Genomic DNA, 26,654 nt, shown 5'->3' with positions numbered 1-26,654 from the left:
GAGGAAAGAAGGGCCCAAGTCTGGCGAGGCCCACGCTCCGCCACTTGGGCGGCCGCGTGGCATGCTGGGACTTGTAGTCCTTTGCAGATTTAGGATTTCGGGCGTGGGCTCCAAAATCCAAGGTTTGACCTCAGCCTGCCCTTGCCAGTGCCTGGGCCACGGGTGGGTCGTTATTGGCTGCTGTTAAGGACCGTTACCATTCCCGGGTAAGTAAGAGGGCTTGAAGCCCGCGGCTGCGACCCACCGGCAGCCCAAATGCATAGGGCATTTTTGAAGAGCCCTTACTGCAAGAAGCCAGATTGGCTCCTGGCCGCGTTTCCTCACTTGGGAGTCTGGGCGGCCTTTGGTCGTTGGTAGCTCGAGGCCTCATGAGAGGTGGTGGATTGTGATGTGCGTAGCACTGATCCTCAGCAAGGACATCTGAACTGCTCTATCAGGCCTTGCTGCTTCTTGGCCGTAAAGTACTGAAGCTCTTCTACACACAGTCCCTTTCATTCTCCGCAGCAGCCCTCCACAATTACTTTTTTTTTTTTTTAACTATTTAACTTACTTTTTAATTGGAAGTATCTTGCATTTATGATGGATGCTTTCTGGGTTATGCCACACATTTTAACATTAAAGGTTAAATTATTTTTTTACATACAACTAATGTGAATAGTTTTCCCCACATGGGATTACTGATTATAAAAAGATGACACACCACATGGGTTAACTGTCTTACCTGAAAAGCCAGCAAACTGTCTAACTATATTTTCTCCCAAACCACAAACTGAGTAGGTAACTGAGCCTCGAGCCAACATATTCAAAGCTGAGAGGATTCAAAATGCAAAAACAAGTCCTCAGATCCGATTAAGGGAGCCCTGCTACATACAGGCTAATCAATACCAGTGGTACTCCTTGACTCCAGGAAGGTGGGAGACATTCTGATAACCCCACTCTGATAACATTTACCTCAAGTAGCCTTTTTCCAGTTTCTAACTCATGAATAAAGATAATACATTGCTAATTCTACTTCAGAAAATTTTTTGCAAGTTGCTTTATTTACAGTGCCAGCTTTTAAAAGTCACTAAAGTTAACTGGACAACAAACTAGGCAGAAATTGCTTTACAAAAAGAGGGAAAGCCCAAAATGCCACTTTCTATAGAGAACCCACAGTTCAGTTTTATTCAGAGCAAAGAAAAAAGAACTTTTGATCACACTAGAAGAAACGGAGCCATAAGTTTGGAATCTGTACTGAAAGTATGCATGCAATGAGGACAACATTCTGCTAATATAATTGATTTGCTGCTGCATTTGTCAACTTTTTCTAATATGAACAATTATAAACAAAGCAGTGCAACCAGTATTTGGAACAATCCTTACAGTGTTACAGCGTCAGACACAACATTTCACTTGTCCTCACACCACTGGTTCTCTTTGCGTACTTGGGCTTCCTCTTCTCCAGGAAAATCATCTTTAATATTGAATGTCTTTCGAATCTCCTCAGGAGTTTTCCCTTTGATCGTATTGGCAACAGTCTTGCAGGTAACATCAAGCAAACCTTTGATGTCTAAGTAGTTTGCAGCCAATATAAGCTCGCAAAGTGTTCCTTGGTCAACTTTCAGGAATTCTTGACCCCAAACAGGGGCATCATCTGTTTGCTTTTCTTTGTTCTCATCATCCTCAGAGGGAGGAGGGTCACCCTTTTATAATATTGCGGCATTAACATTTGGCAAGGGGACGGGATCATCATCTCCATCATCCATTCCCAAATCTTCCAACATGGTCTTGATAGTCACAGATTGTTTTGCGATTTCAACATCAACTGCGAATATCTCTCCATCAGAACTCTGCAACTTAATTGAAGGCATGGTGTTAGGTCTCAAGGAGATGGCGGGCCGGAGGCTGATGAGAGCAGGGCGGTGTCTGCAAAAAGAAAAACAGAAAGGTGGAGAACAAGGCCAACACTCACAATTACTCTTTTTTTAAATATGAAAGTGTTCCTTTTTATTTGTATACTATTGATATACTTCTAGCTTAGACTTTTTTTTCTTTGAGAACTTTTATTGAGATACAATGGACATACAATAAACTGCATATATTTAAGTGTACAATTTGCTATATTTTTTTCTTATTAGTAATACTCACAATTACTCTTAGTGAGCACTTACATGCCAGGCTCTATGGTAAGGCTTTTAGTACATCTCATTTCATCCCCTCAACAAGCCTAGAATATGGGCGCTCTTCCCATTTTTCACAGACAAGAAATGTGGCCCAGATTGGTGGGTAAATTGCACAATCACATAGCTAATAAGTGGCAAAATTAGTGTACAAATCTGGACCTGTCTGACTTCGGCCCTCTGAATTCTTTACCACCACAAAAGTCCTGTTGTCTGATACATCTACCCAAGGAAATCAGTTTTTAGAAGGTAATTTTGACATCTTAAGCTATTTTTAACCTTGACTGAATGGTCTACTCCCTTGGGGCTCACCCCTGTGACTGAGTAATTGCACCTGAGTCTTGAGGCAAAGCCCCAAGACAAAGGTTCCCATTCCTAGAGATTTCCCATTCAGGTCGGGTTATGGTGGGTGATGAGGGAGGGACAAGTTCCTGTCATCAGAGAGCTCCAGTGGCCAAAAAGGGAAATGATCTCTGCCTTTGGGAAAGTCTCAGTGTGGGAAGAGGAATAGAGTGGGAAGAAATAGTTCCCGTCTGACTCAGGGAAACAAAACAAACAAAACAGCTAAATATAGTCAACTCTTGGTTTTTATATCGGTGGCAAAAGCAGAAGTAAATATGATCCAAAGCAACAGATAGCCCCCAATCATTTACGTTTGACTTTAGAAGGCAAAGACACCCAGTCAGGTGAAGAGCTGTTACCCACACGCATCCCTGCAGGGCCAAGACTGCTGTCAGCACGATGCCTTATATGCAGTGCAGGCAAAAGGAGGTCAGAGATAATAATAAAGCCTTACATGTGCTGTAAGGATTTAACTTTTCTAAGTGTTTTACCTATTATAGCTCATGCGACTTTGTAAAGGAGACTTGAAGAAAATCATGCTTGCAAAAAAAAAAAAAAAAAAAAAATCACAGTGATACCTAGCTGCAGACCTTGGACCAGAACCCACTTCTGGTATTCTAAATTCCCTATGTTTTCTTTTCCCACAGAGTTGCAGAGGTTGAATGAAGGCAAATGAAACGCGACTGATGAAGAGTGATATAGAGCAGGATGGTGCCGGTGTCTGTGGCCCCTGCCATTCTTGTAATTCAAAGCTCAAGTAAGACACTTTGCATTGTCTTTTACTGCAAATTGAGCAGGTTTTGCTCAGTGGAGAGCCTTTCTGGGAGGTAAGCAGGCAATGCGACTGTTGTGACCACTCAGAATGCAAGTACAAATCCAAAGTTCTGGAATCCAAGTTGGAATCTTCACTTAGATTGTATAGGATTCATGATAGTTCTATAATAAAAATTTTAATTTTATGTTTTTAAAAAGCAATTGAGTATATGTGACACTTTTTTTTTTTAATGACCGCTTAATGACTGAATATTGCCACATGTGACCTTGGTGCCTAAATTTACTTTTGAGTTTATAGTCACATGGGTACAGGACCATCACCCAAAGCAGTACAATGTAGACTTTCCTAAATTGGGTCTGTGGATGTTTTCTTAGGGTTCTAAGAGTTCTCGTATCTGTTCCTCCCCACTCCCCCATAATATCCTTCCACTTTCAGGCAGCTCTCATTGGTGGAATGTTGGCCAAGTTCTGCCTTATGCAGTTATGCAGAAACATATAATCTTGGGTCCTTCTAGATAGTTGTTACACATTTTGCAGTTAAATCTGGTTCCCTAAAATTCTCCTTTTTTCCAAGGTAAACATTACCAGCTTTCTGAGCACCTCAGCACACTAAAGTGGCAGGATTTTCCCATCTAGCCGCCGGCTCTTCCTACCCACCCATTCTGGCAGGAGCATTAAACAAGGGTAGTGTGGTACAGCAGGCCCCAGAGAGTGGCTGAGGGACGTGTCTGTAAACCTCTGTGGATTCTGGAATTTACCCCTAGTGTACATACCTCCATTATCCCTTCCCGGTTATTACTGGAGACAGCAGAATATAATGGTTAAGAGAGTAAGTTCCAGAGTCTGACTCACTGGGTTCTAAGTCCTGGCGCTGCCTCTGACTAAACGAGTGGCCTTAGGCAAGTCACTTAATCTCTCTGAGCCTCAGTGTCCTCATCTGTAAAATGAGACAGTGTACACAAAACACTTAGTAAAGTGTCTGGGACAGTCAATACCCAAAAATTATTTCCCCTCCCAGAAAGTCAGCATTACTACTGGTGATGAAAGAGAAACTTTCTCATGATGTCCATGACAGATCAACGTCCTTGCTGTGCTCCCAGCAGATCAGAGAGCGAGCCAGGTTGCCTTCATGATTCATGTAGCCAATGCCTTGGAGCACTCATGACTTGTCAGGCTCTATGGCAGGAGCTAGACAGTTAGGGATGGAAGAATACAGTCCCCACCCTTGGTTCACACCACAGGTCATTAGGTGTAAGGACTGACGGAACACAGTGCAGAGGAGAGCAAGGGCTACAGGGTGCAGCACAGGAGCCTAGAGGAGGAACCCTGAACCTTGGGAAAGGAGTCCTGCAGGAAAAGATGGCTGAGCTGAGTTTTGGTAGCAGAAGCAGACAAACTGGGTGGCTATTCTAGGCAGAAGGTATGAAAGTCCAGCTTCCTGCGAGTTGGGTGCTTTGGAGGTACTACAACAAGAATGTGACCAGCTTAGAGTCTGAGGAGCATTTTGGAAGTTGAGACTAGAGAGGCAGCCAGGAAGGAGTCAGACCATGAAGGGATGCAGATGCCATGCTGAGGAGTTTGGGCTTCATTCTGAAGACTCAGGAGCCACTGAAGGATTTTTAGCTGGGGAGAGAGATGATGAAATTTTTGTTGGAGAAAGATCATGCTGGGCAGAGGCCTGGCTGTCGTAAGGAAGAGAGTCTTTCTCCTCTGAAGAACAGGACTAGTGGGCTCAACTGGGAAACAAGAGCTGGAGAAATGGTGTCTGGCAACTTCCTGGCTCCCCTGGAGCTCACTTTCCTCCCTGTGACAGTCCCTGACACACCAGCCTGGAGCACAGTGGCCCCTACCTTCTGCTCGGTGCTGTGGGATTTAAGAAAGAGGGTGCCAGGCATTCTCTGCCCAGGGGGCACTTACAGTGAAATTGGGAAAACCAGGCGCACTTGAAAACAAAATAACAAGGCCTGACTGAGTATGATTAAATGAACTGGATAGATAAGTTAACTGAAGTTGGGGATGTGGTGGGGGTGCAGGTCTCTGGGGCAGCATTGTTAGAAAGGGCTTCCTGGCGAGAGCAAGAAAGCATTATCGTTATCGTCTCTGGGGGCCCTGTGGACCTGCTGTCACAGCTGCAGTTTTACTTTTGTTTGTGTGGTTATTCAATTTGCAACCATTTCCCCCATGAGACCCGGTGTTCTGTGAAGACAGAGAACAGGTTGCATTTTCCTCACCTCTGTATCCCTTGGGCCAGCACACAGTAGGCCCTCAACTAATATTTGTTGGATTAATTAACGTATGAGTGAGTAAATGAATAGTGAGAATGAAGGGACAAGGCCTTCACGGTGCAGAAACGTGACAGACAAGGGGCAGAGGCAGGAACACACGGTATGGTGACCACTCATGTGCATAGAGTGTGTTACTGCTCACACAACGCGCTCACATGCTATCTCTTTCGATCCCTACCATCAGTTGTCTCTCAGTTGTCTCATTTGACCCTGTGCAATGAGCAGGGCTGGTGTTACTCCTGTTTTACAGTCAGAAAACAAGAAGTTCAATGATTTGTCCAAAGTTTAACTGCTGCTTAGGATGAGTTTGGACTTTTAACACAAAGTCTGGTGCAGTAACTAAATTGCCTTCTTCCTTGGCCTTTCCCAAGGGGGAATGTATGGTGAGACATATGGTGAGACAGACGTCTGGAGGGGTAGTCAGGGGCCAGGTCACAGAAGGCCTTGAGTTTCAGGCTTATCTTCAGAGTTTGGACTTTATCTTCCAGCTGGGGAAGTTTTGTGTTGGTTTTTTTTTATCCTGTTTAATAAAGGATAAATATTAATGATATTTGTGATGGATGGTATAAATCTAATTGCATATTAATATTTATTTAAAATAAACGTATGGAAAGTAAGTTTAATTTTAAGAACTGAGTCAAAGACCCAGGAGTCAAAGGAGTCATCGCTATTGGACTCAGAGGGTTGTTCACCGAATACAACTTGAAGCAGCTCTGTAGTCCCTGCATCACGCTAGATGCTAAGGACACAGGGGTGACTGAGATGCAGGTCACTGTTAGGATGAAGTGAGATTGTGTGAGCGGCCAGATCCAGCTCACAGTTTACATCCCAAATAACAGAGGGTATGTGTCTGAGCTGAAAAAGCCCTCGGTGGCATCACCTCAAAACTGCAAAGGCGGAGCTTCAGTTCAGAGGAGGTTCCTGGGTTGAAGTCCCTGCAGCAGCCCTTCAGCCTTTCCTCTGGGATCATCCCAGAGCAGAGAGATGCAGCTGCTATTGGCAGATTGGACCACAAGGATGCCTACTTAGAAAACAGAGCCCCCACTTGTACATCAGTAGCTCACAATACTGTGAGGCAGAATCTGGGAAAAGCAGGCTCGTCTTTGCAGGGGTTTCCTAACAATATATCCCAGGAAGAGCTGGGTAACTTGGGGGAGGGGCAGACAGCTTCCTATTCCTATCACTGCCATGGCCAGCCATGGTTACTGATGGGAGTCTGAATATCCCTCTGATGTGTCAAGAGTAGGGAAAAGGTTGAGAACCACAAATCGAGGTTATCTGAAAGTTGTTTGGTGCAGGAAGGGAACTGGGCCACTAGACCTGGCTCTATGTAATAGGAATTAGAATTGTTTTAGTATGACCCTGTGGATTAATTAGGAGAGATATTACCTAAGGAAAAATTTTCTAACTGCCAGGACTGGACTTCAAAGACAGCATGGAGGTGTCTTGAAAAACAGTGAGTTCGCTGACACTGGACACGTGCAAGTAGAGGTAGCAGAGATGATCTGGACAGGTGTTTGGACTAAATGGCCCCTTTGATTCTGAGATGCAATCCTATTTATTGGGTGATGTCAGCCAGTGCTGTTGACATCAAGGAGAAAGGTTTCAGGGACTGGAATGATCAGAGAACGATGTTGGATTACTTCATCCTTCGGTGTATTGGATCCCTACTCTGCTGGGCATTGTTCTAGGCACCAAGGATGCTAGTGGTGAAGACAGACAAGATTCCTACCTTAAAGGAAGCAGAAAGCAGAGGTACAGTTTAGGGAGAGGGAAAGGAGGTAGGGTAGGAGTTAATTAAGAACCACCTACTGTATGTGAGGCAGCATTAGATGCTTTTATGTATTTCCAGTTCTTTCAACAAGCAGCACAGTAACGATTATTTGCACTTTGATAGAAGACACAGAGTAAGAGGCTAAGTGACTTGCTGGGCTTGTATGTACAGAATGAGCTCTGCAGCCAACATTGTAAGAGAGGGCAAACGGATTAACCTTTAGATGTCCATTTCCTTTTGTGTAAAATGGGGATGGTGACGATATCTACCTCAAGGACTGTGAAGATTCAATGAGATAATTAATGCCTACAGAGTGCTCTTAAGACTTGGCGGGTAGAAGGTGCTTAGTTAACTACCGTGGCTATCGTTACCATTGCCAGAGGCTGCACAGCTAGTGATGGCCAGTCCTGAATTTGAAGGTAGCTCTCTCCGGGTTTTGTCCCCCAGCTGAGAAAGGCTTTGGCTTCCAGGGAGGAGCGGTCCCCAGCGGCCCAGCGCTCTAGGGCTGCTCACCTTCTAGGTCCTCTACTCCCCGGTCCCGCCCACCCCGTCCCCGGTCCCGCCCACCCCTTCCCCGGTCCCGCCCCCTTCCGCTGGCCGGACGTCCGGTCGGCGTGCGCGCGCTCCCGAGGCCCCGCCTGCCCTCCGGGAGCCACTCAGTAAGCGCCTCTGAGATTGGGCGAGCGGCGGCGGCTCAGGTCGGGTCAGAGGCCGCGGGTACGTAGCGCGCCGCACCGGCTAGTGGGAGCTGCTGGGCCCGGGGGGGAGGGCAGGGCGGGCCGGACGGCGGCTCCGGGGGCTGCTTTGTTGTCTCCAGCGCCCGGGCCACCTCCCCCAGAGGGCTGGGGCCACCCCGGAGGTATTGTATCCCAGCGTCGGGCTCTGGCCGCACCGGTCGTGCCGCGTGGTGGAGCGTAGGGTGTGAGCCTTTCCTTCAAGTTTATTGAGCACATACTATGTAGCAGCCCCTGGGTCAAACGCTTTTACCTCCATGGCTCATTGCCTGGACAGCAACCCTACTAAGTAAGGTGATGTTGCCCCTGTTTTACAGCTGTGGAAACCGAGAGGTTTACAACTAGAAAGCGGTGGACATTGTTTTATTTTTAAAATGTCAATATTTACAATTAACCAGAAATCACATCCTTTGAAACTTTTAAGAGAAGAATTTTAGGTTCAGTTCAAATGCAGGTCCAGTCCAAAGCTACTGCACTTCAGACCTTTGTGGTCAGCTGTAAGTTTGATTTTTGAATCCAGCCTCTGCCACCTCCAGCTGTGTGACCTTGGGTGCCTTTCCGACTGCTCATATGAAAAATTGGTGGCATGGAGTTCCCACTCAGAAGAGGGCAGCCCGACCGCCTGCTTTTTCTCCCCCTTCCCGCTTCCCAGATGGAGGCGTTGGCGCCTCTGGCGCTGGGTTTGTGTAGGAAGTTTTCAAAGATGTTTCTCTCTCGGGAAATTGCCACCCGAATGAACTTTGACATTAAGTCCTAATTTTAAAGGTGAGGAGATGGAAGCCCTTGAATATGGTTTCTTTGGGGGCCAGTGGTGCAGATTTTGCCTAATAAATCAGACAGATTTGGCAGGGTGCAGACAGGCTTGGGGACACGATGAAATGCTAGAGATCTGGCTGATGACAGGAAGTGGACAGGCCGGTTGGAGTGGTTTTTCCTTAGCAGGGCCCTAAATTCCCACCAAATCCCCTTCTGTCTCTTGAGCTAGGTCTGAGTCTGTCCGCTTGGGTAATCTGTTCAGAACCTCACTTGGTGCAGTGCCTTTAGGGCTGAAGGCAGGCCCAGTGGCAGTGAGTTTAGCTTTGTTTTGAAGACTACCCACTCTCCCATTTTTAGATTGCTAAAATTTTTCTCTGAAAGTTTCAAAGGATATGATTTCTGGTGAATTGTAAATATTGACATTTAAAAAATAAAACTTACATCAGGCATTGAAGTCTACAGTGGAATCTAAATACCATAGTGATTTGATTTCCCTCATGCTTTGGAAAGAATACATGAACCAGTTTTTTTATGTAACAGTTCTTTAGGTCCTCCTTTAATTACTGAAGGCAAAGGTTTAGAAAGCACCTGACTTAGCAGGAGATTTGTTACATAGTCACTATAAGCAGTCACATTCTCAGCATGAATACTGATATTTTGAATTGCCCCTTTGTGGTGCCTGGGGTCTTTGCACTGTGGGACAAGGCACCTTAGTAAGATGTAGCATGGATGGGTAGTTACACCTTTCAGAGAACCTGGGAGAGGATAGCCTGCAGCACATTCCAAGGCAGATCTGTCCTCATAGGGAGACACTTGGCATACGGAGTTGAAATTTATTTTGAAATTTATTCCTCTTAAACCGTGTCTTTGTGTCCCTTGGAAAATCTTCTGTGCCTCCCCCAGGGGTTCGCATTTCCCAATATGAAGACCACCTGGAACTACTGTGAGTGAATACCTTTTTTTTTTAATGTTTATTTTTATTTATTGGCTGCGTTGGGTCTTTGTTGTTACACGCTGGCTTTCTGTAGTTGTGGAGAGCAGGGGTTACTCTTTATTGCAGTGCACAGGCTTCTTATTGCGGTGGCGGCTCTTGTGGAGCACGGGCTCTAGGCTCATGGGCTTCAGTAGTTGCAGTACGTGGGCTCAGTATTTGTGGCTCTCAGGCTCTAGAGCAGAGGCTCAGTAGTTGTGCTCAGGCTTAGTTGCTCCGAGGTGGCAATGAACAGCCTTCTTATTGCGGTGGCTTCCCCTGTTGCGGAGCACAGGCTCTAGGCTCATGGACTTCAGTAGTTGCAGCGCGTGGGCTTAGTAGTTGTGGCGCACGGGCTCAGCTGCTCCGTGGCATGTGGGATCTTCCCGGACCAGGGCTCGAACCCATATCCCCTGCATTGGCAGGCGGATTCTTAACCACCGTACCACCAGGGAAGCCCAATACCTAACTTCTTTTAACTTCCATTTCCTCACCTTTAGAATGGGAATAAATGAGAATCGGCTTCATTGGGTTGCTGTGCAGATCAGTTGGGATCAAGGAAGTCCAGGCACACAGGGAGCAGCTCAGACGGTGGGTGGCAGCTCTTACACTCCGGTTCCTGCCTGCTGGGACACTCACCTTCCTAGGCACTCCTTGCCTCTGTTTCTTCATTTGTGAGCCCAGGATATCTCAGCCCAGGAATGTGGGGGTTGGAAGTGATGTGGAAAAGGTTTCCTGATTCTCGCAGTATGTTTTCTGGGACAGATATGTTCTTGTTTTGACATAGTTAATGTGGAGTTCCTGCTTACCCATGAGCTGGACGTTTTGCTGTGTGCTTTATGTACAACATTCAACAGATATTTTTTGAGGGCCTTCTACTCATCGGGCCCTGTTTGAAGTAGCTTGAATACAATAGTGCTCAGATTCTAGGGAGAGAGGGAGATTACAATAAATTATCACATAGACATAACATTTGAAGGATGATGAGTTAATAAGCAGTGAAGAAAAGTGGAACACAAGGGAAACGGGTGTTTTACACATTCAGGGCAGCCTCTGATAGGGTGACGATTGGGCGGAGAAGGGGGTGAGCCATGTGACCCTCTGGGGGAAGGGCCCTCTGTATGGAGGGAACAGCGTGTCCACAGGCCTGAGGTGGGAGGTGCTCAGCGCTGTCAAGGAGGGTCTCACTGGAGGGGGAGAGTGGTAGGTGCTTGGAGAGGATGGAGCGGTGTCTGTCAGGAGCCCCCTGTAGGACTCTGTAAGGACTCGGCTTGAGACAGAGACCTGGGAGGGTTTTGGCGAAGGGGTGGCACTGTCTGACTTAGGGGCATGCTAGCTGCCATGTGACGAACAGACCATCGGGGAGCAGAGGTGGCAGCAAATCACTCAGAGGCTGCTACGGTAGTTCAGGAGTGAGGTGGGGTGGAGGGGACCCCAGGTGTGTCTGGCCAGGTTGTGGAGGTGGGAGGGGCCACACGTGGTTGGGATGAAGATTGTGAGAGAGGAGCCAGGAGGATGCCAAGGGTTTTGGCCTGAGCAACTGAAAGGATGGAGGTGCCCTTCAGGGAAAGGAAATAGACCACAGTCACCAATGTGTCACACGTTGAGCTGGGGAGGATGAGGTGATGGTGGCATGTGGTACCTCACTGAGTCCTGATGAAACCCCTGTGAGTAGTCATTATTAATCCCATTTTATATGCAAGGAAATAGAAGCCCACAGCGCTCAAGTAAATTCCCAAAGGCCACCCAGCCCAGGCCCCTGTGATTTCATGGCCCCTGAGACTGGGCATTCCCTGTGACCCTTTTTCTGCATAAATGCCACCATAGTGGTCCAGTCCAAACAACCTCCCTGTCCACCCATAAAAGCTCCCTGCAGTGGTGCTATGTGCTGGAGAGGGCTCTAGAAGAGTGACCTGCTCCCTGCCTCCCTTCCCTTGGTGTTGGCCAGGGCAGAGGGAGAGGGAAGCTGACTGCCAGCACCTGCTCTGGGGGCTCCCTCCAGGTCATTGGCAGCCCAGAGGAGGAGGTGGTGGTGACTTAATAGGCCCAGCAGACGAAGAGAAGATAACTTGGACTCAGGTTTAAACAGCAGCCTCTCACCAATAATGAAAGATCAGGAGCGGGGAAACTGTAGATAAAAATAGCACTTACTAGTTAACTGGAAAACAATATATTTTTGCAACCACTGGTTCCACAAGAAAATAATTGGGTCCCAAGGCAGGGAACGACTCGTTTTCATGAATGATTACATTTATCATTGGAGCAAAGTGGATACATCCCCTTTGGAAAGCAATTCAAAGGAGAAGCGTGTGGCTTGTCAGACGTGCTCAGGGTGAAATCCTGAGAGGCTGCAGGAGGAGGAAAGAGGCTGGAAGTTAATGAGGGAGCGGGCTCCCCCGGTGGGGTGGGCGGGTGTGGGGCTGTTGATTGGGAGATGCAAAACAAGAGAACTCGCTTCCAACCTAAGTCCCGAGCTCTCCTGAAGGAGTAAAAAAAAAAGAGTGTCCTTTCACATTTCAGTTCCTTATTCTGCTTGAACCCATTGGGTGTTTTGTTTGTTTCCACTTTTCTCAGGGAGGGATTTACTAGCAGTGAGCAGCCTGTTCTCGTGGAAGGAGGAGCAGGCTGGAGGCTGTAAGGTAGGAGAGAGCCTGCATGTTCAGGGACAGAAGGCAGGCGTGTGATGAGCACGGGTGTGGATGAGGAGTGATGGAGGGAATTGGAGGGGTCGACAGTGGGTAGGTCGCACGGGACCCAGAGACCTCTGTGAGGGGCTAGGAGGCAGAGGAATGTTTACTTACTGATTGATTAATTTGGCTACACCAGGTCTTAGTTGCGGCACACGAGCTCTTAGTTTCGGGATGCGGGATCTAGTTCCCTGACCAGGGAACAAACCTGGGCCCCCTGCATTGGGAGTGCAGAGTCTTAACCGCTGGACCACCAGGGAAGTCCCACAGTGAAGGTTTTAAACAGGGGATTGACAGGATCAGATGTCCATTTGTTACTGTCTGTCTCTCCAGGTTTTCCTGAGGGGCAAGACCTGTGTTTTCCTTTGGTTGCTGCAAAGCCCAGAGGAGCTCAGTCAGTGGTTCATGGAAGAGTGAGCCATGGAGGGGCTTGTTGGAGGGGAACAGCTGTTATTTGTCCAGCCCCTTTGAGCCAGGGGCCCACAGCCTCCCCGGCATGTGCTCCTCTATCCCCTTGGCCTTCCTGGAAGAGGCCAAGCAGCTGTTGGTCTGTTTCTACAGATGGTCATCCAAGGTCCCTAGAAGGGTAGATCTTCGTTAGGCTACCCCAGGAGTCTGGGGCAGAGTTGAGCCTGGAATTGATCTTTGTGCACTGGTTGTTGTCAGTAAGACCAGGCCCCCTAATATGCAGAGGGAAAACACCAGTGCGGTGATCAAGAAATAATTTTTCTTTGGCCCCAAATTGATTTGCCTGCAGACAGATGTGCCATCCTTATTTTGTCTTACTTAATCTAAATGTAAGTTGATTTCTGTTCTCTGAGCACGTTAAGGCAGGGACCTAGACTCAGAGTTAGGAGCCCTGAATTCCATCCAGGCTCTGCTAATAGCTGTGGTCCTGGGCAAGTCCCTTCTTCTCTGGTCCTCAGTCTTTACCATTGTAAATGAAGAGTCCATCCCAAGCCCTGTTACACAGCACAACTGCCTGGGTGCCACCACCGCACCCCGCCCCCAAGATCTGATTCAGTAGGTCTCCAGAGGGGTTCTGGTCCTGTGTACAGAAAGGAGGTGAGGTCTGCTCAGCCACGTGGTCTTCTAGGCCCTTTTTGACCCAACTCAGCAAACCTGGGTGACCAGGTGACGGTGGCTTGCTTTCATCAGTGAGGAGTCAGGGCTCTGTGGAGAAGCCAGCCCTTGCCCCTTCCCTTGGCTGTGGCGTATTCTCAAGGTGAGACTTTAGCAGAAGAGGAGAGCACCCAGTGCTTTAGGGACAGCAGGACAGAGTTGGGATTAAAAATCCTGGTGCTAGATATTCCATTTCAAAGCTTCACGTGAGTGGACAAAAACATTTTTTTTCACAAGTGAACCCTATCCTTAACTCCCCTTTTGTAAGCTGGAGGGAGATCCACCTGGGGGCGACTCCAGTCTCAGAGAGACCGAGGGAAAATGCTTTGTAAACAGTTTAATAATTTAGTTAGATCTCTCCATTTGGATGATCTGGTGGATGTTTTCCTCTCTCCTGGCTTCCCTGGTTGAGAAAGAGCCTGGGCAGATTTAAACTTCGAGGTTGGTCCCGCTGCTGCCCCAAGCCACCCACCCATTCAGCCCACATCCGAGTGGCTGCCTCCCCTGTCATTTGGTGTCTCATCAGGGGAGGCAGACTCATTTCAGTATAAGCTCAAGCAAAGTGTAATTAGGACAATAAATCTGCTGTTTAACCAAAAAAAAAAAAAAAAAAAGTCCTATGACAGATCTCAAGGTCTTGGAAATCCTTCCTTTGACGCCAAAGGAAGGATGGGAGAGACCCGGCCTTGGATTTAATCTCTCCCAGTTTGGGGACAGAGTCCAGGACATGGTAACCATGTTTATTGAAAATGCAACACAGCTTAAAATCTATTGTGGGATAGTCTGAGGTTGCGGGAATGGGGACCTAACTTCATGAAAGTCTTGTTTTCTTTCTGTGCCTTGTAATATGACTAACCCCCAGCATCCACCTTGCACCAGCACCCTCACCTCTTTCCTGGGCATTTACCGTGTCTGTGGCAGTGCCAAGGGCTGTAGATGCATTTTCTCAGTCAGTCTGCACAACAGCCTTAGGAGGCAGTCTTTGTCATCCCCACTTTACCCCCATTTTATGGATGAGAAAACTGAGGTTCAGCGAGGCAAGTGACTTGCCCTGAGTTGCACAGCATGTAAGTGGTAGAACTGGATTCGAAGGGGTCCTTGCTCCTAGCCTCTGGGGTGTATCGCAGCTACTCAGTGTGAGAGCCGCAAATCACAACGCCAGGCTCAAGGCTACCTCCCCGCCAAATCTGTCATCCTTCCCTGGTTCTTTCTTGGCACGATCCACACTCCTCTAAACCTCAGGCTTAGTGGCCACCCAACCACTGCCTGTCACTGAGCTCCCCACCTGGGCCACTTCTTAGATGAGGAGGGGGGATCACTCCTCTCAGTGTAGACCAGCCACCCAGGCCATCCTGGTGCTGGTGCTAGGGTGGGGCAGGCAGGCCGTTTCCTCCCGTGAGCCTCAGTGTCCCAGGCTAGAAAGTGGAGGCTGGGGGAGCTGGAGAGTGCCTTGGGTTCACCTTTCCTACGGAGAGCTTGCCTGCAGCGGGGTGCAGCAGCCTCCAGAAAGCTGTCTGCTTAATAGCACCTGACCGTGCTCTGTCTGCTCAGTGTTTTGATTGCTAAATTCATACAGTGTTAGTTTGCCTTCTTCATGAGTATTTTTAAAAGGACACTGGAGGCCTTTCCTGAAAGAGCTTTCTGTCTCCGGTGGACCCGGAGCCCCCCAGGCTCAGGCCGTGGTTCTGCCTGGCCAGGCTGTGTCTCCGTCCCCCGCCTTTGCCTCGCTCTCCCCCAGCCACTTGGCCCCACGCTGACCAGGCCTGCTCTGTCCCACAGGCAGGTCCTTCTGGCGTTCCTGTGCAGGACCATCACAGCTAGGGAGCTTGGCCTCCAGTGACTCCTGGCTCCTGGTTCTCGGTCTCACTGGCTTCCCTCTTTCCTGGGAAGATGTTCCTGGTGGGCCTGACAGGGGGCATTGCCTCAGGCAAGAGCTCGGTGATCCAGGTGTTCCAGCAGCTGGGCTGTGCAGTGATTGATGTGGACGTCATTGCCCGGCGTGGTAAGGTGGGGGGGTGGGGGAGGTTGTACCCAGCAGGCCCCCTGGGCTCCCTTCCTTCCACCAGGCCTCCCCTTTTCACAAGGCCCTCAGAGGAGGGAGGCCGTCCCGTTAGCCCTGGTCTCCTGCTGCCCCTCTCCTTCTAGTCACTCTTCCCTCCCCTTCCCCTCACCCCATGACCAACACGAGGGGTTCTGTGCACTCTGCCCTCCTCCCTAACTGCTTTCCCTCCCCTCATCTTGCTTTTGCTGCAACTGAAAGAAGCACCCCTGGGTTCCCCCATCATTTTGGCTCTGGTCACGTGGGTCCCCTGGCTGGCCCGGAGGCTCCAGACAGTGACCCAGGCTTCTCTTCCTGCCACAGTCGTCCAGCCAGGATACCCTGCCCACCGGCGCATCGTGGAGGCCTTTGGCACTGAGGTCTTGCTGGAGAACGGCGACATCGATCGCAAGGTCCTGGGGGACCTGATCTTTAACCAGCCCGACCGGCGGCACCTGCTCAACTCCATCACCCACCCTGAGATCTGCAAGGAAATGATGAAGGAGACCTTCAAGTACTTCCTCCGGGGTAAGACCCAGGGCCTGGGGTGGGGTGGGGTGGGGTGGGGCCCAGGCCCTTTTCCTCTGCAGGAAGGTTGGCTGGGAGGGAGGAGCCGGTGATCATCCAGGCTGTTGAGTTCACTGCTCATCGGCACCCCCACCCGCCACCACCGTGCAGCCCTGTACCAGCCCCAGAGACAAGTGATGCCCCTCAGCTCTTAAGAGGGCTGACAGTTTAATGAGAAGAGACACTTGAGGCTTTTGAGTCATGGACCCCAGGAAGCTGATTTTTCTAGTAGGGGTGGGAGTAATAATAGCTGACGAGTAACGGAGTCCTAAGACCTGAGTTTAAGTCCCAGCCGTCACAGTTTCCAGCTACGTGACTGTCCAGTGAGCCAGTCCCTCCGCCTGTTTTCTCCTCTGCATAGTGAGGCTGGTAATAAGAACCTGGGAGAGCTCTTAGGGGGACTTGAGAGTCCACGCCGTGACTGTTGATCACCACGAAAGTGTCAGCTGCGGTCAGAGTCAGATTTGGTGCTTGTTGAGCCGCCTAGAGAGTGCAGTTTGCAGAGTGGAAGGTGTGGAGGCTCCGGGATGGCCGGGGCCGGTGGGGGCGGGTTCTAAGTGGAGGATGGTCCTTTGGGGCTGGGCCTCAGTGGAGAGAGCTGGCTTGGCTTGTGCAGGGACAGCCAGATGACGTGGCAGGACTGCAGGAAGGGGAGAGTGTTTGGAAAGCAGGGCTCTGTGGCTGCCTTTCCCAAGCCAAACACCACAGTCCAGGCATGGTTCTTCAGGGTGGCAATGGACAGGGGTGGCCTGATCTTTACTCTCCAGGATGGAGTCAGTCACCAGGAGAAGGGGGAGAGCCGAGAGCAGTGGCTGGGGATCGAGAGGCTGGCCCAGGGCCCCTGCAGAGCCGCCTGCCAGCCGCTGGGCCGTGGAGCCTCCAGCCCAGGCTCCAAGGTGAAGGCCTGGCCGTTGTCTCCCATCAGTCACGACGCTGAGACTTTGCTTCCTGGAGGGTATGGAAGCATTTTCTTCGGGCTTTTGCACTGTGATTATGGCCAAATTCTCTCATGCGTCAAGTTCTCATGTACAGAGTGGGGACTCTCCCCCCACTCCTGTCTCCCTCTGGCCAGTACCTCCCTCCAGAAGGAAAGGGATGACTTGACAGACGTCCTTGATGTGGCCCCTCCCTTCCCTGCCCCCCAGCTCTGGCCAGGCAGGAGCTGGCTTGCGGCATCCTCCCTACCAGACCGGCTTTTGCTCCCCATCTCAGTACCTCGCTGCAGGCCTGCCTCCCTCCTCCCCGGCAGGGAGTCTCTGGACTCTTGCTGCCTTTGTCCTGCCTCTTGTGTCTGTGCCAAGACCCCTCCTGTCACCCCTGCCCCCCAGGAGCGAGGCCTTCTGCCTTTCATGCCTGCCCTTTCACGTGCGCTCCCAGGCCAGGCGCGACTACATCTGCAGGGCTTTGAGGCGGCAGCGGCTCTCCCCTTCTGAAATGAAGCATCGGATAATGTCACCTGCTCCAAAGTTCTCCCGCTGTGTCATCCACCCAGCCTCCCCTCTCCCCAACCACCGCCACTGAAATAAAAGCCAGGAAGCTCTTTTCAGCTCGATAAGGTGAAAAATGGGGACGACAGCTGTGTCTCCCACAGTCCCAGATTTCCCCTGATGAGTGTAACAAATACAAGTGCCAGGGTTGGTGGAATCAAACGTCAGATGAGATCAGCCGCTGTTGGGAGGTCTCCGCGTAGGCAGACAGATGTCTTAATAGAGTCAAGACGGTGTGCGGAGCTTATCAGCCAGGAGGGATGTGACAGCTGAATAGCCCTTTGCCAGTGAACCAAGGAGCTGGCCGCGAGCTCCCGAGAGGGGCCGGGGAGAAAGGACAGTGCAAGGAGAGGAAGGGATGGGAGGGGAGCAGGAAAGGGAGATAAGAGGCCCAGGGAGGATCTGGTCTCGGCTCCTGTTCCAGGCTGGACAGGCGTAGGGCAGCCAGCCCTGCCGGCCTCTCTCCTTCGGGGCCCAGCAGTGATAACAAGCGTCGTCTGTGGAGCAGCGAGTGAGGGTCTGGGTGAGGGGCTGCTGAGTGGTTTACGTGCATTTGCTCCTGTAATCCTTACCATCTTCCTGTGAAGCGCGTCATCTTTTCACTCGTTCACACAGGCGAGGTTTGGTAAAGGGCCCAGAGTGAGAGAGTGGGGGCTGCAAACCCAGGCTTGTCATCAGAGCCCATTCTCTTAACCCCCTGCTTCAGCTCAAGGCGTCTCTTGGGCTTCCTGAGCAGCAGGTCCTGGGGAACAGGAAACCCAGCGGCTCGGGCAGTCACCATGTTCCCTGTAGCACCGGCAGTGCCAGCTTCCCCATGAGTCCCGGGATTGATAGGATGTGTGTCTGCTTCTGTGGTTGGAAGTGTTCACCGTGGGACATCATTTGAGCCAGGCGGGCGTCTCTAGGCAAAAGCCAGCGCCCATCCCTTTCTCACTGTTCCCGGACCCCGCCAGATTCTTCACACTTACTGGGGGGTCACTGGCGTAAAGAGAACTAGGAGCCCGCAGTGTTTCTGGGCGAGTAGCCCAGGGACCTGCCTGCTCACAGTGGGTGAGGATGCCACCCCCGTGACTGGCCTTGGCTTGTAGTGGGAGGGCTAGTCAGTGCCTTTTACCCCACGGGAGTTAGTTCTATAGTACTAGTCATAACCACCCCACCACCTCCAGGCCGGTACCTGTAATCCCTGGCTGGAGGGCTGCCTCTGACGCCAAGAAGCAGCCTCTTTCCTTCTGGGGCTGCTGCTGCTCCCGCCCCCATGTGAGTTTCTCGTGGAGGTCGGTAGAGAGAGCCAGGCAGGACCTGGCTCCAGGCTTGGACCTGGCTCCTAGGGGAGAACCTCTCATTTTTTTCATTTTTTCTTTTTTTCTCTTTTTTTGAGGAAAGGTGGGTGAAGTAGGGCAGAAAGGGCCCACTTACTCCTGGAAACGCTCTCCAGTCTCCTACAACTCTGGCCGTGTCATCTCTCTGTTCAGGAATAACAGCTCTTTGGGTTCAAGATCAGGTGAACGCGACCATTTGTGACTGCCCCAACCACCTTGTCAGCTGCCCCTTACTATGCTCGAGGCCTCCACTTCAGCCAGAGCTGTTCCCATTCCTGGAACCCTCACCTCCACCCGCTCATTTCAAACATCAGAAATCCTACCCGCTTTTTAAGGCCAATACAGATGCCATCCCTTTTATGAGGTCTTCCCGGATCATCTACCCCAAAATGACTTTCTGCGGCATTCTGTTCTGAATGGCGCTGGAACTGGCTAACATTCAGGTTAGGCCTCTCCTTGGAAGGTCTCCCCCTCTGCCAGGGAGCTCCTGATGGTAGGGGACAGTGGCTTTGACTCTGTTCCTACACGGAGTCCATAGTCCGTGTGTGCTTGCAGAACTGAACTTGTGGGTTTCCTGGCCTCTCCCCAGGGTACCGGTACGTGATTCTGGATATCCCCCTGCTGTTTGAGACCAAGAAACTGCTCAAGTACATGAAGCACACGGTGGTGGTGTACTGGTGAGTGTGTGGCATGGCCTGGCCTGACAGGCTGGAAAGGATGACCCCTGGGGTAAGGCGTGTACCTACAAAATGGCCCTCAGCATTTTGTCCTTTCCCCACCGGGTGGCCAGGAGGCCCAGGGGCTTTGGGTAGCAGTGCGCAGAGCCTGTAGAAACTGGCCTCTGTGCTTGATCCAGATGCGTGTGGGGGCAGGTGTGGGGAGTGATCGCCCCAGGTCTTTCTAGTGCTTGGGAAGGGCTCCCCCTGCTGGCTGCTGGAGGCGCTTCAGCCCAGGTGCCGGGCCCTGCCCTGGGCTGCTATGTTCTTATTCACTGGTTCCTTTTTCCTTCCCTTAAGCACTTCTCAACTTTCCAAACAGCTCCCACATTTATTTCTTCACTCAATTTACCTCTCTACATAAGGCAGTCAGGACCAGAGTTAATATTTCTGAGTGACAGAGAACTTAAGGGGGGAGTTACAGAATTTGTCCAGGGTGACCCATCGGCCACATCTGTGAACAGACTGCTGCCGAGAGGGAGCTGTCAGACCCAGCGGAGGAAGGAGCTTTGTTCTCAGAATCCCCCAGGACATGAAGCAACCAGAATCCAGGTTTGGCAAAGAGAGAGGATCAAACTGTCAGAGAAAATGAGTCATAGTCCTGGCGGGGTGAGAGTGTAGATGAGGCTTCAGGGTGTCTCTGCCTTCCAGAAACTTCCTGGATGCCACCCACAAGTACAGCAGACACAGAGGTGGGCACTTGGCTCTGCGGGTATTTTGGGCACAGGGCAGCTCTCAAGAGACTAGCGGGGGAGGCTCCTGGCACACTGGAGGCAGGGCCTGGGGCGCTCAGTGCCCTAAGCATCAGCCCACCCTCCACCCTAGCGCCCCGCAGTGGGCTGTCACTTAAAGGCAGCCAGAATCCGCTGAGCCTGGTGCAGGGACTCAAGCATCCTCTTAGCTCCCCCACTGGCCCGTGTCTCCCTTTGTAATACCGCAGCCTCTCTGGGTCCTTTGTTCCCCGTTTGTGAAAGACTGTCAGCTGAAGCCAAGCAGACTCCAGGAAGACAGAATTCTCTTTGCCTTGGAGTTTTAATATGATCGAAACTTTGTACCAAGGGATCAAAAACAAAAATTCTTCAAGTGTAATGAGTAAACAAAATGGGCTGGTTTCGTCTTCAGTCACCAGGTGACTCTGCGCCTACCCTTACCGTCTTCCTCTTCCTGCGCTTTCCTTTCACTAGGAGCAGAGATAGATGTGGCTCCTGGCAGATAAGTGGGGCTTTGTAGATTCTGCCTGCTCCCCAGGAGATCCTCCAGCCCCATCCACCGGCCAGAGCAGCCTTTCCCAGGATCCCAGGTGCCATACCTGCCCCACTCTTACCACATGTGGTTGTGTGGCTCTTGAGAGATGCCCAAGAGATGAATGAGTGATTCTTTGCTTTTCTTTGCTTTTCATAAAAGGGATCCACATTTTACAAAAATAAGGATCCCCTCATGGACTCCTTTAACTGGCAAACTACCCCTGGTGCCTTTGAGATAATATGGGGGTTTACCAAAGTGTGATTATACCAAAACATGATGATTCGTGTTTTTGAGGAGCTTGCCAGTTGTGGGATACATGGGCAAAAGTTCCCTTACCACAAACAACATCAGTCCTTTAACCATCAGGGACTATCCCTGAGCTCCAGGAAGGGCTGTTGGAGAGTTCTGCCTTCACATCCCAGGAGGCCCCTGGTCTCGGCCTCACTGTCTAAAGGATGTGCACTCATTGGAGGCCCCAAGCCATCTCCGTTCTCTCACCCAGACTTTCCCAGCCACAGATCTTCAGTGTCCCTGACCGGGGTTGGATATAGTCCTTGTTCTCAGCCAGTCAGGAATTGGCCCCATGAACTTGACAGTATGCTGTCCCCCTAGCAAAGGAAATCAGAAGGCCTACCTACTTTTCAAGGCGAGTACAAATGCCATCCTTCTACAAGGTCTTCCCTAAGTCAACCAGAAATTACTTTCTCCCTCATTCAGTTCTGAATAGCATTGGGATTAGCTAGTGTTCAGTTATGTCTGTCCTTGGAAGGTCTGTCTTCACATCCCAGGAGGCCCTTGGGTCTAGGCTACAAGTAAGAGGGGACTAAGCTGTCGTCATCAAATCCTCCCATCTTTTTTTTTTTTTTTTTTTTTAAATATTTATTTATTTATTTTTGGCTGTGTTGGGTCTTTGTTGCTGTGCACAGGCTTTCTCTAGTTGCAGTGAGCGTGGCTTCTCTTCATTGCGGTGCGCAGGCTTCTCATCACGGTGGCTTCTCTTGTTGCAGAGCACAGGCTCTAGGCACGTGAGCTTCAGTAGTTGTCGCTTGAGGGCTCTAGAGCAAAAGCTCAGTTGTGGCGCACAGGTTTAGTTGCCCTGCGGCATGTGGGATCTTCCTGGATTAGGGGTCAAACCCATGTCCCCTGCATTGGCAGGTAGATTCTTAACCCACTGTGCCACCAGGGAAGTCCCAAATCCTCCCATCTTATAACTGGGAAGATTCAGGCTTTCTCTGGCAAAGCAGAGAAACACCAGATGGCAGAAAACAGCCGCTGCAGCCCTTTCCCCCTTGTTCCCATGGAGGGGCTTAGGCAGTCATAGAGCTAGGGGGCTGTTAGAGGTGACCCCATTCCAGAGGACAGCTGGGCAGTTCCTGTGTAGCCACAAACAGGACAGAGAGTTTGCTGAGGAAGGACTCAGGTGGTAATATCAGAGTGGACAAAAGAGGCATTCTTTGTATTTCCTTTGGAGTTGGGAGACTGGTGTTGCTTGGCTTACTGTGCAGTGCTCAGTCCTTCCCAAGGACCGAGGGGATCCATTTCTCAAGTCCTTGCTCCTATTGGAAGCACCTTGGGGTGTGCACATCCAGCTTCATCCAGCATCCAGCCCAGCGGCCACTGCTCAGCACAGTCCTTTAGTTCTAAATGTGCAGGACTGGGTGTGAGGAGATAAGGAGAGGGCTCTTTGTGGCGGCCCAGGAAGCTGTTTTTGATGCCACAGGCCCAGGTCCCCCAGGGAACTGCAGGAAGCGTTTAGCTTGCAGACACAGGCCTTTCAGTAAAGGTCACCCATTCAGGGATGCAGGATGTAGCTGATTCTAGGTGATCAAATCCTCCCGTCATAAAAATGGGGAGCCATGGGCCTGGCGGCAAAGCAGAGAGACCCCAGATAACAGAAAACAGCTGCTGCACCCTTTCCCCTCCCCATTTACACTGAGAGGCGTAGGTGGCCTGTAGTGCTACTAGGGTGCTCACAAAGAGTCGGGTGAGGCGGGGGGAGCCCATGGGCTTCCAGGGCTGCCCACCCCTGTAACACGCCGGTGGGAGCGAGGCCGGGGCCTGCAATGCCTGAGCAGCCCTTCTGCTTGGTCCTTAGTGACCGGGACACACAGCTGGCCCGGCTGATGCAGCGTAACAACCTGAACCGCGAGGACGCAGAGGCCCGGATCAAGGCCCAGCTGCCCCTGAAGGACAAGGTCCGCATGGCCCGCCACGTTCTAGACAACTCGGGCGAGTGGAGCGTCACCAAACACCAGGTGGTCCTCCTGCACGCCAAGCTGGAGCGCTCCCTGGAGTACCTGCCGCTGCGGCTCGGGCTCCTCGCGGGGTTGGCCAGCATCGCCAGTTTCCTCTACCTGCTCACCCACTACCTCCTGCCTTCCCCCTAGCTGGACCCTCCGAGGCAGAAATTACTGTCTCCTCGAAGGCTGGAACCAAGTAACGAATGCATCCGATTTCCTCCCAGCCCCTCCACACACACACTCTGGATCTGGGCTGGAGCCCTGCACTGGGCCGACCCTTCCTCGGAGCCCATCCTGTCCGAGGCAGAGAAACAGCCCTCCGTCGGCAGATGCTCCTTCTCACCTCCCCAGGGCCCCTCCCTCTGGAACCCGCCACAGAACAGTGTCCGTGAGGAGGCCTGGAAGCAGCAGCGGGAGACTGTTGTAAATTTCTTGTGGGTGGGGTGAGGAGCACTCTCAGTGACCGTCACCAGTGTTTAAAGCTAACACTAAAGTTAAAGAGGGCTTGAACCCTCTCCTAGCACATGCCCCATCATGGCCAAAACCCCCTTTGTGGACCATGGGAAATCAGTTTGGACCAAGGGCTGCCACCTTCAAGCAGGATTCTCACATAGATTGAAGCCCTTGGACGGGATGCAGTAAGGATTCTCTTGTGAGTGATGCTATAGTGGGGCAGAGGCCAGGCCTCTTCTGGGGTGACCCATCGTCCCACTGTGGCATTTCCCTAGCACTCCCCGCACTCTGCTCCCCACCTCTCACTACTCTGCCTCCCTCTCCACAGCCCTGAGCTCTTGGCGGTCTACACGCACCGGGCCGTTTCTCGCCTCTGTGCCTTCACCTTGCTGCTCCCCAGTCTGAAATACCTTTGTTTCCCCTACAACTTGCCACCTTCCAGCTCAGTCACCACCTGAAACCCCAGGCTGGCTGAGGTGCTCTGGGATACCCACCCACCCCCCCCACACATGTTTTCCCTGAATCCATAGTATAATAATTAGCCAAAAGCTGGTAGTCTCTCCTGCTAGACTGTAAGCCCTTTGAGGGCAGGGACTATGTCTTACTCATCTCTGTGTTCCTGGTGCCGAGTCTGACTCACCATTGGTGCTGAATAAAGTGTGTTGATCTGAAACGCCCTGTGCTGCCACGTTCACCCGGCATCACTGCCTGCCTGAGGTTCCCAGACTTGGCTGGTGCCCTTTGGGGTTAAATTTGGCCTCCTCCTGCACTAAGACCTGGGCCCCTCACTTCCCAGCCCCAGAAGGTACAGTTGCCCTCTGACTTCTCCTGGCGCCCCAGGAGGATTCCAGCCAGGGCCAAACGTACCTGTTGGAGAGGTGCGTGGAGGTGCTGGGGCAGCCTCACACCCACGTACTCCATCTTCCTTCCTCAACCCAATTAGACCAGTGTAGACATCAGCCTCCCCTCACCAGAGCCGGCATACCTGCTGATGTGTTGATCCTGCGGCCAGCAGCCTATTAAAGCCAGAAATAAACATGACAAATGCAACTGCTGTGGTGGCCATATTTAGTGCCCCCTTTCCCAGAGCTGCTTATATACTTCAGAGACCAGCTCATTAACTCACTGCAAACCCGGGAGGGGCAAAGGCTGGTCAAGGAGGTGGTGGGACTGCAGGTAGGGGCCAGGGAGGATGAGAATGGCAGAAGGCAGCTGCTTCTCCAGTTTGAGACCTGGCAAGAGGGGGGAAGGGAGGAAAGGTATCGGCCCCTCCCAGTGCCCTGTTACCCTAGTCTTTGAGAAGACGGCATCTCGTGAAGGCCTGTGACATGCTGGACACTGCTGGATGTGTGACACCCCGAGGTAGTATAACATTGACTTCTGATTCCAGGCCCAGAGGGATGATCTGACTCTGGTCAGAGCCAGGCTTCAGAACTCTGTGCACTGTGCCCCCAGGCATCTCAGAGAGGGACACACCTGGGATCGCTCTTGCCCGCTGGGCTCTGTCTCCTGTCTACGTGACCTGGCTTCATGATGCTGACGTCAAAGAACCTAATAAAAGGAGGACAGCAAAAACCCTTTACAAACTCTAAAGTTCCAGAGTTATTTTCTCCTCTGACCCAGTCTACTGAGTTTGATGCAAGAATGTCAGAGGATGGGGGGACTTCCCTGGTGGTTCAGTGGTTAAGACTCTGCTTCCAGTGCAATGGGCGCAGGTTTGATCCCTGGTGGGGGAACTAAGACTCCACGTGCCATGTGGCGCGGCCAAAAGATTTAAAAATAAAAATAAAAAATCAAGAATGTCAGAGGATGGCCAGCCTGGAAGGTGTGGGGAAAACACCACCCTGTCCTCCCCTTGCCCTGGTCCGGCCACAGCTCCCACTCCCCCTCTCTTGCCTCCCTCCCCACGGCCTCCCTTTCCCAGGCTTGGTGGCCCAAGGAGGGCTTACATCTGAAGACCTGCTTTACTTGGGGCATCACTTCATGTCTGGGTCGCTCACGGAGCACTCGGGAGCCCCTGGAAAGAAACAGCAGGAGCCAGGCCCCCGGGAGCCCCGGCGGGCGCCCCGGCTCCGGCCGGCAGGTGGCAGCACCCGCCCGGGGTTCGGGTCGGGCCTCGGCGGCGGGCGCTCGCCGAGCGGTTACCAACTTTCCCCGGTGGCGTTCCCGCCTCTCCGGGGCCGCGGCCGGCGTCAGATCTCCCGCCAGCGGCAGCGGCGAAGGCGCGGGCCGGGCGCCGATTAACACGCTGTGCGGCTCGCGGCGTCCGCTTGGCTGGAGCTGCGGGGGCCCCGCGCGCCGGGCACCGCGGGGTGGACGGATGTGTCCCCACTCCACCCCCGTGCGAGGGCGACAGGCACGCTCCCAGGCCTCTCACGCTCCAGCCCCTGGGGCCTGGCCTCTTTTCACCCACTTTGCGCCTCACCACCCCGGTGCGGAGCAGTAAAGACGCCAGCGAGGGCTGCAGGACCGCCGGGCCTCCAGGCGGGGGATGAAGGGAACAGGCAGGCCCCTAGAACCATCCCCGTCCCCAGGCCCAGGCTGGCCTTAGGGTACTCAGCAGAGCCTTACAGTTTCCAAAGCACATCCCGCAGCTATCTCCTTGAAGCCCCCCAGCTCTGAGAAGGAGTGCAGCAGGCAGGGCTAGGATTTGAAGCTCAGAGCTTGAGCCGCGGGGACCCAAGTAACCAACAGGCATAATCCCACTCCCAGTACAACGCCCCTCCCACTACCTGCACTGGCCCCGCTAATGACGCCTCGGGTCTTTAGCTGGGAGTTATTGTCAACTCTTCTTCGGGTGTTCAGTCTCTCTGTGTCCTTGGGGAGGGTGAAGGGAGGGGCAGGGGAAGGTTCGGGACACTCCATAACGAGCCGCCCCGGCGTGGTGAGAAATTGGGTGGGAGGGGGACAGCCAGGGGTGGCTGTCACAAAGGCACTCCAAGTTGGGAGGAACCAGTCCCAGGAGCAGGAGAGGGAGTGGGATGGC

The 26,654-nt window shown here is 51.8% G+C and overlaps 1 protein-coding gene and 1 pseudogene across 14 annotated transcripts; one reads left to right on the top strand and one right to left on the bottom strand.

The window, feature by feature from the left end:
• Positions 1–10: 10 nt before the first annotated feature.
• Positions 11–24,341, top strand: DCAKD (dephospho-CoA kinase domain containing). 14 transcript variants are annotated; one of them, XM_057715867.1, is made up of 7 exons: positions 8,074–8,193; positions 9,728–9,767; positions 12,369–12,433; positions 15,383–15,605; positions 15,966–16,169; positions 19,604–19,691; positions 23,071–24,341. In XM_057715867.1, exons 4-7 carry the CDS (start codon positions 15,494–15,496, stop codon positions 23,360–23,362), a joined length of 696 nt encoding a protein of 231 aa, XP_057571850.1. In that variant the 5' UTR covers positions 8,074–8,193; positions 9,728–9,767; positions 12,369–12,433; positions 15,383–15,493; the 3' UTR covers positions 23,363–24,341. The 14 variants fall into 14 exon arrangements, with proteins under 14 accessions (XP_057571858.1, XP_057571854.1, XP_057571851.1 ...); XM_057715873.1 differs by lacking the exon at positions 12,369–12,433 and having other exon boundaries at positions 8,073–8,193; positions 15,494–15,605; XM_057715872.1 differs by lacking the exon at positions 9,728–9,767.
• LOC130840399 (S-phase kinase-associated protein 1-like) lies at positions 1,389–1,850 on the bottom strand (annotated as a pseudogene).
• Positions 24,342–26,654: the final 2,313 nt, after the last annotated feature.

The sequence above is a fragment of the Hippopotamus amphibius genome, chromosome 17 (assembly GCF_030028045.1).
Source record: "Hippopotamus amphibius kiboko isolate mHipAmp2 chromosome 17, mHipAmp2.hap2, whole genome shotgun sequence".
Lineage (NCBI taxonomy): Eukaryota > Metazoa > Chordata > Mammalia > Artiodactyla > Hippopotamidae > Hippopotamus > Hippopotamus amphibius.
Note: the sequence above shows the minus strand (reverse complement) of the source record. Positions and strands in the feature narration are given on the sequence as shown.